This window comes from Marmota marmota, unplaced genomic scaffold (assembly GCF_001458135.2).
Source record: "Marmota marmota marmota unplaced genomic scaffold, marMar, whole genome shotgun sequence".
In the NCBI taxonomy this organism is placed as follows: Eukaryota; Metazoa; Chordata; class Mammalia; order Rodentia; family Sciuridae; genus Marmota; species Marmota marmota.
The window spans coordinates 14,800,645-14,811,042 of NW_026000229.1; the positions used below are offsets into that span (position 1 = coordinate 14,800,645).

The 10,398-nt window shown below is 48.5% G+C and overlaps 1 protein-coding gene across 1 annotated transcript; it reads right to left on the minus strand.

Annotated features, from left to right (window-relative positions):
* Nucleotides 1–7,502: 7,502 nt before the first annotated feature.
* Nucleotides 7,503–9,765, minus strand: LOC107137591 (mitochondrial proton/calcium exchanger protein-like). The gene has a single exon (XM_048793213.1). It carries the CDS (start codon nt 9,763–9,765, stop codon nt 7,603–7,605), a length of 2,163 nt encoding a protein of 720 aa, XP_048649170.1. The 3' UTR covers nt 7,503–7,602.
* Between the last annotated feature and the right edge of the window lie 633 nt (nt 9,766–10,398).

The following is a 10,398-nucleotide window of genomic DNA, read 5'->3' on the forward strand; positions in this document are numbered from 1 at the left end:
GGGAAGTCTCGTGGCACAAGTCTTATGAATGACCCAGCAGATGAGAAGAGGGATGGCATTTGACTAAGGACCCGTGAAATCCCAGAAGCACAGTCAGCAGGGTAGGAAAGGCTCCATTCTCTTCGGCCAGGATAGCCTATTCCAAGGTCCATTACCACCTCTAATCTCTTTCCATTCACAAATCTTAAAAGTGCTGAAAATCTGCTCCACCCACCCACAGGCCCTGTGTCCTGGGAAGTGCTTTCTCCTGGGAGCACCCTCTCCTCCTCACTCTGCGCTCCCAGGCCTTGGTGCCCTGCAACCTGGGGTCTCTCCCAGTCACGGTGGGAAGGATCACACAACCAAACCTGCTGACTCCCTCCCTACCCCTCACAACAACCTGCCAGAGAACTCACACGGTTACTATTCCCATTTTATAGAGGAGGAAACTGAGGTTGTTAAGTGACTGGGCCAGTCAGTCCTGCACCCCATACAAATAGACAAGAGCCAGCCCAAAGCACCCAGGGGAACAGAGGCTGGGCAGAATCAAGCCTGAGCCTCCGTCCCTGGAGAGTGTGGAGGAGAGGCCCCTCAGGCTGGAAAGGCCTGAAGAGATGGCTCATCCCATTCCTGCCTGTAAGAGTCACGAGGGGGCTGGGCGTGGTAGTACACATCTGTATTCCTGGCATCTCAGGAGGCTTAGGCAGGAGAATGGCAAGTTCAAGGCCAGCCTGGGCAACCCCCATTTCAAGATAAAAAATAAAAAGGGCTGGAAAGTAGCTCATTCCAGTGTACCAGGTTCAATCCTAGTGCCACAAAAAAAAAAAAAAAGAAAGAAAGAAAGAAAGAAAAAAAAAAAAAGTCATCATGGGGCCCTGAGGTTTGTGACATTCAAAGTCCCCACTTCACCCATGCTCAAGCCCCAGTGTCTGTCCTCACAAAGCAGGCTGACTGACGGCCTCCAACTGGATGGTGGCCACCTTGTGGAACAGTCGGTTATTCCTGCCAACCACAAGTACCCATGGGCAGTACCATGGCCTTGCATTATTTAGAAATGGGAAATGAGGGTGTGATTGATGTCGTTTGAGAGAAACACTGACTGACCTATCCTGAACCTCTGCTAGGCTCTTTCTGCCCATTTGATAGCCATTACAAGGCTGGACTCTTTATTTCCATTTGGTAAATGGGAAATCTGAGGCTGGGGTTATTAAAGTATTGGTCCAAAGTTACCCAACTAGGCGGTGATGGAAATTGGGGTGTCTTAATTGTCAATGACTTAGGAACAATTTTCTATTTGTCTGTGCAAATATAGTTGCTTGGGTTGCCCTGGGTGGGGAGAGCATCACTCTCTTTCAATGGTATTTCTTCTTCAAAGATTTGTCTGGCAAGCTGAGCACTGTGGCACATGCCTATAATCCCAGAGGCTCAGTAGGCTGAGGCAGGAGGATCTCAAATTCAAAGCTAGCCTCAGCAACTTAGTGAGGCCTAAGCAACTCAGCAAGACTCTGTCTCCAAATAAAAATGTAAAAAGGACTGGGGATGTGGCTCAGTGGTTAAGAGGCGCTGGGTACCATCCCTTGTACCAAAAAAAAATTGGCAGGTATAAATCTTTCAGAATAAGATTGCCTTGAGGGAAGGTAAATGGTCCTCGGTGGATATCCAGGCCCAAGTCCCCTCTGTAAAGGTTCCTGGCCTTTTCTCCAGTAATAGGGAGCCCACCGCCTTGGAGGCTGCTCCTGCTGTTCTGGCTGAGTATGGAGACTTGCCCTCCCTGAGGCTCTATAGACACTGATCTATCCGGAGAAGTAAATGTATTCTCCACAGAGCCAGTGACCTCGAACTTGTCTCTCATTTTCTGAAGGCAGTCGCTCTCTCCTCCCAGGGTGATCGAATGTGCTCGTGTGACAGAGCTGTGGTTTCCACTCCAGCCTCTGTAGCCAAACTCCACAGAGTTTCAAATATCCCCAAGGCCTCTGAGGAGGAAGGCGCTGGGCCTGTCCCGGGCAAGGGCTGCAACTCGCCTTCGTTAACCCTGTAGCTGCGCTACCTTGGACCCTGTCAGGGAGGGCCCCAGGCCTGAAGGGACTCTGGAGAGGAGGCCTTGAGGGAGAAGTCTCCTCCAGCTGTCCCTGCCTTCCCTTAGTACGACAGGGTGAGGAGTCCTTTGTGGACATTTAGGCAGAGCCCCATTTTTCTGGTGGAAGCTGAAGTCTGCGATGGCACGGGTAGTCTTGTGGCAGGACCATGAGACACTCAGGGCTTCTGATACCAGTTAAGAGCTCCTTCCACTGCCCCCTGCCAAGCCTGGCAAGGCCAGGGCAGGGCCTTCTCTGCAGAGGGGGACACAGCCCTGCAGCCTCCTCCAGTCGCACACTGCCTCCAGACAGCGCAGGCGGGCAATTGCTAGAGGCCAGCAGAGGCAGAAACTGGCACTAGGGGTTCACATGACCCAAGACGAGGCAGGGAGAAAACACGTCAGTGCTGCAAGAAGTGGTTCACAGAAGCCTGAGCTTCCCAAGCCAAGAACAAAACCAGAGTTTCCCAAAACATATTTGCAGCCTGCAGAAGCCCCCCTGCCCAGGCCTGTCTTCACAGACCAGGTTCCACCCACACTTCCTGAGCTGCTTGAGCTCAGTCCTGCCCACACTGGTCCTGTCATTCGAGGGGGTTTCACAGCAGCCTCGTTTTACAGATGAGAGAACTGAGGCCACCCTTCTCTGGGTAAACCCCTTGTAGTGTGGGTCTGGGGGCCAGCATCGCAGGCCCTGTCGAGGAGGGCTGGCTACACCTCAGTTGCAATTCTGAGCCTGAGTCACAAAGGGGGTTACTGGCCTTACTGCCTGGTGCCCCCAGAACTTTGTCCTGGGCTCTACCCACAGTATAGCAGGGGTACAGACAGCACAATAGATACAACTTGTAACAATTTTGTGTGTGTACTTGTTCTTTGGCCCCTAAGATGCCTCAGGACAAAGTATGTTTTAATTTTTATTAGTTATTGATGGTCCTTTATTTGTTTACATGTGGTGCTGAGAATCAAACCCAGTGCCTCACACATGCCAGGCAAGTGCTCTACCACTGAACCACCACCCCAGCCCCAAGGACAAAGTTTTATAGAAATAAGAAAGGGAGTGTATTTTGGAGATGAGTCTTTCCATCCCTACCCCAACAACCTAATCATTTTAAGTATTAAAAAAAAAAAATCAAGCAGCTCTGGAAAAAATTAAGCAATGTAACGAAAAAGACAGGAAAGAGAAAGAAGGAAATAAAACCAAATGAAAACTTCCCCAAAATCATGAGAGCACAGAGCAGAGAGGGGGATCAGGACATGCTGACATGGCCCTGTTCAGATGGTATCTTGGGAGTACAGAATCATGTGGGCTCCTTGTCCTACTGCAAGATCCTTTAAGAAAGTGAAGTTCTCAAGGTACAGGGCACAGCCTACTATCAATTCTCTAAACCTCTGTCTATATATTTTTAAATTCTCCTCTTAATGTTTCTGAAAAAAAATTAGAAATTGTAAGAACTCAAAGAGTAAATTGCTAATATTGCAACAATAGTACAACAAACATATACAGAGTTCAGTTATTTTTTTTTCTACTTAACAGACCATAGAACTCTGTTTAACTCCCAGCTCTGGACAAGTTACTTCCTGCCTCTGTGCCTCAGTTTCCTCATTAGTCATAGATTAAATGAGGATAACAGACATATCATGAAGAATGTGTGAAATAATGTGAGAAGTGCCCGGAAGCATGAGTGACTTGTGATGATCGCTCTTATTAATGCTTCTGAGCCCCAGGGGACTCAGAAGGCTCTCATACCCGTTTATCCCATAGTCATCTAGAGGGTGTATACTCTGGGCGGCCCTGTGCGGGGTTGCCAGGGGCCCAGAAATAAATCTGACAGGGTCTTGCCCTCAGCTCAGAGCTTCTCTCAGGATATAAGACAGATATATAACCAGTGAGTGACAACCTTCAGTGACAAGGTGTTGCTGACCACTCAGGTGGGTGCTGTGGTACCCTTGACTCCACAGAGAAGGGGATGGAGCAATCGGGTCAGGAGACAAAGGGGAGGTGTATAAGGCAGACACATGGAAGGACACTTCAGAGGAAAGACAAATGCAAATGTCCAGAGGCCCTAGAGAGCATGGCCCTTCTGGAAACAAGTCATCAACTCTGGCTTTGGATGTTGGCAGGAAAACGGGCCTGTAGGACTGTAGCCCCAAATGACATGTTTGTGTCGGGATTAGGGTGCATCCTCACACCAGCAGGAATGCTCCCAGCTGCAAGGAACAGAAGACACTGATGCCACCAGCTTAGCCAATAAACCGTGTACGGCCTCATGCAAAAGGAGGTAAGAGGGGGGCATTAGGGTTGGTTAATTCAGCAACCTAACCACACGTCTCCAGGGACCCGGGCCTGTCAGCATGTGCAAAGGCAGAACTTCAACCCAGTGGAGGACAAGCCTGAGAGGATTGTCCTAAACCCTCCGAGAAGTCCCTGCAGCATGGCTGCCCCAGCACCAGGCCTCTCACTCGGCCTCTTTTACCTCCCCAGTAGTCTCCCCTGGGGCTGGACCCCTGCAGTGCTAGTTGTGGGACAGGATAAAAGAACAATGTCACTGTTGTGCGAAGGAGGCAGAGTGGATGTGGAAGAGGCCATGAGCAGGGCCTGCTAAAATCCGGGAGTCACTGCTTGACCATGCGCTCCTCAGTTTGCTCAACTATAAAGTGGGACTAACCTCATAGCACCTAGCTCATAGGGTTTTTTTGTGGATTAAAAAAAAAAAAACCTTATGAAGCCCCTAAAATGAGTGGTATACGCCTGTAATCCCAGCTACTCTGAAGGCTACTCTGGGTTCAACCCCTGGTACGAGGGAGGGGGTTGAACAGCACCTGGCACATGTACATCATCAACAGTTATCGTCCCCATCTTTAACCACCCTTCTCTCCTACAAAACTCTCAGTCTCTAAGCTTATTAGGTTCCTTCTTCTCTGGGCCTCAGTTTCCTCATCTCTGAAGCAGGATGGTTGGGCCAAGTGATTCCTGCCCCCTGCCCTTTCCAGCTCAGATCCCCCCTGGGGCAGTGACAGTCCTGGACTGCAACCCTCAAGCCTTGCTGAGGCTGGGCCCTCAGCTTGGAATGAAGCCAATCTTTTGGGATCTACCTCAAGTCTATCTCAGAATCTCTTCCCAGTCTCTCCTGGCTAAGCCTGGCTCACATGGCACTTCCACCTGCAGGGAGCGCTCTCTCTCTCTCTCTCCCCTCTACCAGGTTGAAAAGTGGTAAGAGGTAAGCTTAAGAATCTCATGCACTGTGAGCCCTGGAGTGTCTGAGCAGGGGCCTGCACACAGCAGCTCACATTGTGCTCACCCCTGCAGCAGGGAGTATTTGCAACACTTTCCATGAAATGTCTTTTTTGGCCTTGTTCATGCCCCACCCATAAGGCAGTTACTATTGTTTACAATCTGCAGATGAGGGACCTGAGGCTCAGAAAGGTTGAGGGACTGACCCAAGGTCACACAAGAGATGAGTGATGGGAGTCAGAACTGTATCACATGTCTTCCAGGCTCCAGAGAACCTGTTCCCTAAATAGGCACTAAATACCCATCCTTGTATGAGGCAGGAGCCAAGTATGGCCTGCTGGCCCTCAGGCTGGAGCTCTGAAAAGCAGCCATATATATTTTTTTAACTAAATAGATTTTACTCTTTAAAAAATAGTTCTAGATTTGGAGGTAAATTGAGTTCCAACATGCCTCCTCCACTGCTCCCCGATGCTTTCCCTGTATAAATATCTTGCATCAGTTTGATGTTACAATGAACCAACATTGACATAATATGTATTAATACATATTACTAATCAAAGTCCATAGTTTACACTAGGGTTATCTGTATGGTTCACTTCTATAGGTTTGACAACTGTATGTCATGTATCCAATATTATAGTATCATACAAAACAGTTTCACTGGCCTAAAAAATCCCCTGGGCTACCCCTATACTTCCTTACCTCCCTAGACCCTATTCCTAAGCTTCTGGAAACTTTTTACTGTCTCTATGGTTTTGCCTTTTCTAGATTATATAGTAGGAATCATACAGTGTAGTCTTTCCAGCTGGTTTCTTTCAAGTAGTAATGAGCATTTGAGCTTTCTCCATGTCTGCTTGTGGTCTCATAGTTCATTTCCTACTGTTGAATAATATTCCATTGTAAGGCTGTACCACAATTCACGCCTTTACCTACTGAAGGTCACCTTGATAATTCCACTTTTTGGTGATCATAGACAAAGGTACTCGATAAACATGTGTCAGTTTTTGTATGGACAGCAGTGTTCAATGCAACTGGGTAAACATCTAGGAGTGTGATTGCTGGATTGTATGCTAAGAGTATGTTTAGCTTTGTGACAAACTGCCAAACTGTCTTCCCCAATGGCTGGACCATTTTGCATCACTATAAGCAACGAAGAGAATTCCTATTGCTCTTGCATCCTTGATAGCATTTGGGATTTTGTGGTTTGGATTTTAGCCATTCTAACTAGATGTGTAGGGTATCTCATTGCTTTAATTAGCAGCTTCTTAGTGACAAATTATGTCCAACATCTTCTCATATGCATGTTATCTGCATTATCTTCATTGAAGTGCCTATTCAGATATCTTGCTTTTGTGTGTGCTTATGTGCAGGGGATCAAACCTAGGGCCTTTGGCATGGTAGGCAAGTGCTCTACCACTGGGCTATACCCCAAGAAGTGCCCATTTTTAAAGTTGGGTTGTTTGCTTATTGTTGAGTTTTAAGAAGACTTAAGTACAAGTCCTTTAACAGATGTGTTTTAGCCGGTGTGGCTTGTCTTTTCATTTTCTTAGCAGTGTCTTCTGTGGAACAGATTTTTAATTTTAATGGAGCCCAATTTATCCACTTTCTCCTTTATGGATCATACTTATTTTGTATCTGAAAACTCACTGCCAAACCCAAAGTTACACAATTTTCTTTTAAGTTATTTTGTGGAACATTAATAGTCTCATGTTTAGGTCTATAATCTATTTTGAGCTATTTTTTAAAAAAGTGTAAAAGTCTGTCTAGATTTTTTTTTGTTGCATATATATTCCAGTTGTTCCAGCACTGTTTATTGAAAAGACTATTTTTTATCTGTTAAGACCACTGTCAAAGATATTTGTAAAAGTCTAGTGCTAGCCCCCCTTTTCTGTTCATTGATCTATTTGTCTTTTCTTTCACCAATACCACACTATGTGGATTACTGTTCCATTATGATAGATTTGAAGTTGAGTAGCATCAGTCCTCTGTTCTTTTTTGTAATTTTATTGGCTATTTTGTCAAAATCCACAAAGAAACTTGCTGAGTTGTAATTGGGGTTATGTTGAAACTGTAGAACAAGCTGAAAAGAAATGACATCTTAACAATGTGGACTATTCCTATCTGTGAACAAGGAATATCTCTCAATTTCTTTTTATGTGTGTTTTAATTGAAGTTTCTGATTCATTCAAGACAAAATATTACACATGCCACTATGGATCCCTCAAAGCAACCACCACTGGGGTCATCGGCACAGAAGCTGGTGCAGTGATGGAAGCAGATGTAAGCAGCACCACCAACATGCCAGGGAGCTGGGACAGCCCTAAGCCTTCACTCCTGCAGCCTCCTTCTCAGCCCTTTCTTTGGCCTTCTTTATCATCTCCTCCTTTTCCAGCATTGCCAAAACTGTGGCCACCTGGCTGGTGGGGATGTCAATGTCTTCTTTGTCCATCAGCTCAACCATCTTCATGAATTTGTCAATGTTGATCTTGCCATCCTTATTCTTATCAAATGTTGAGGCCAAGTGGATCAGCTTAGTTTCTGGAATGTGCTTGATTTGCTTCAGGGCACTGGCGAGCTCAGTGATACTGACAATGTCTGTCCCTGTGAGTGAGCCCTTTGCTGGCTCTAGCTTGCCAGCCTTCTGGTCTGACTCCAGCTGCAAGATCAAGCTGTGTATCTGTCCAATCATCTGCTGGACTCTCTTTTTTACCCTCTGGCTGGCTTTAGGTGCTTCCACATATTTTTTTCCACCAGTCTTCAAAAGTTCCTTCTTGATCTCTAGTAAGTCCTCACTGTGGTCCTGGACATCTTCCTTCAGCAGTTCAAGCTCTTCCTTCTCCTTGGATAGGGACTTCCTCTGCTCCTTCAGTTGAGAACAGGCACTGCTGAGTATGTGGATTTCTTCCTTAGTTATTTCCTCTTCCTTCAACACCTCAACCACAGGGGCAATGAGATGGGACTCTGATGGTAGGCTCCTATCTGACACTTCCAGCTGCTGGTCATCCACTGGCCTCCCAGAGGTGTCTTCTACCACTGCTTGGGACAGCATCTGTAGTTCCTTCTCCCAGTGCTCCTGTTGGATGGCTGCCTCCTCCTGCAGCGTGGCCTCTAGCTTCATCTTGTTGTCCACCTGACTGCCTTTAACATTGGCCACTTGAACCTGGGCTCCCTTCACCACAATCTCTGGAAGCTTCTGCAGTGTGGATGTGAGCTGGTCAGTGGGAGAGAAGGTGGTTGGGAAATACATAGCTTGAGACAATATAAGTAGTGAAGTGGGGATCTTTTGGTGCAGGTGCAAGTCCAGCCACTGCTTCAGCTGGTCCCTCAGCCGATCTTCTGTGACACCCAGGACAGGCATGCCTCTCTCCCGACAGGCTGATTGCAACTCTGTGACATTCAGGCTGTCTACCCCTTCTTTAGCAATCAGCTTGTCATCAGCCTTTATGGACCTCAGCTGCATGGTGATCTGGAAGCGCAGGAAGCTGTTGGTGCCAATGGCCTGGAGTCCCAGCAGCTTACACAGTGCCATCAGCTGCTGCCGGGGCAGGTTACCCAGGGTCAGCTCATCCTTAAACAACCTGGAAAAACGCACGATTTCCTCATTGCTAGGTCTTTCCCTAGTTTCTCTGATCTTCTGGAAAAACTGGGAGAAGTCTTTGGCAGTGCTCCCAGTGGCTGCCTTGTTCCTAGAGGCCATCTCCTCAGCAGTGTCCTGTAGGAACTTGGCCAGCTCCAGCTTGACCCGCAGCTTCTTCTTCAGCTTCTCTTCCTTGATAGATTGTGTCTCAAACGTGGATGGCAACATGTTGGGGAAGAGTTTGAGGGCGACGGGTAGCAGAAACTCCATGAATGGCACTACCACAAAGGCAAGGAGTGGTACCAGGCGGAAGAGGTCAGCGCAGACCCGAACTAACTGCTTATGCTCCCTGCGGCTCAGGGTCTGGCCCTTGAGAATCTTCCAGAGTGTGCGCACAGCGATCTTGGTGTCGATCCAGAGCAGGCGGAAGCCGTGGTAAACGTGCTTCAGCCCGGCTAGGATCCTCTGCTTGAGGCCAGGCTTCAATGCCCCCTCCGCGGTGGTGTTGGACACAGGGCTACCTTCCTCTAGCTTCTTATTCTTGTCCCTGAGGGACTTGGGAGATGTCACTGTGGAGCCACTGCTGAGGGGGTACGACGAGTGCCAGCAGCGCACAGGAAGGTCCCCAGGTCCCATGACAACCAAACGCGGGGTGGATGCCACCGTGTGCAAGCGCTCGGGCCTCAGAGGCCAGCCGCGGAAGCAATGGCCTCTGAAGGAGCGGTACAATGAGTGGACACGAGCGCAGCAGCCAAATGGTGCATCCATGCAGCTGACCAGCCCAACGGTGTTGGTACGAATAGCACCAGCACCGTCCCCAAGGCCACCCTTCCACGCTGTGGCGACCCGCATGGGGAAGCGGGCGGGTGCCCAGCTGCCAGGGCTCCTCAGAAGAATGGACGCCATGACCCTCCTGCTACAGCCTCCTCCTCCAGACTCACGCTTCCTTCGCGTCCCCCCTTGTGGTGCCTGACCCGGGGGACGAGACGGCTGACCGTGACAGTTGGCTTCCAGTGGTGAGCACTCTACTGAAAAATATGGCGCCGGTAGCAGCCACCTCCGGGCAGGGACTTCCGGGGGGCGGGGCGGGGCTGGTGGGGCGGGGCGGGGCCCTGTCCAGCTCTGGGCATGCGCGCATGGCTCTATAAATCTTTGATACCTGTCATCAGTTGTCCTTTCGTCACATAGATCCTGTACCTATTTTGTAAGATTTAGACCTCTTTTTTTCCTTCCTTCTTTCCCCTTTTATTTCTAAAACTAGGACCACAGATGGTAAGCCAACCCAGAGTCCGCATTATAGGAAAGCATTTAAGGAAGTGAAAGTCCTCAAACCTGGGAAGAGGACATTTGGCTGTCTGAAAACATGCACTCACTAGGTTAGTTTTGCTGTGGGACTTAGGGACTGAAGTCTCCCTCCAGTGCCCTCAAATTTCAGGGTTTACCCTGCAGGAGCAAGATGGAACTGCCGCAAAGATCCTGCATCCTGTAGTCCTGTGACAGGAAGTGGCTCAGGGATCTTCATTGTATCCCACCTCATAT

Coding starts and splice junctions, on each gene's coding strand:
- LOC107137591 (XM_048793213.1), bottom strand. CDS start 9,765: ATGGCGTCCATTCTTCTGAGGAGCCCTGGCAGCTGGGCACCCGCCCGC.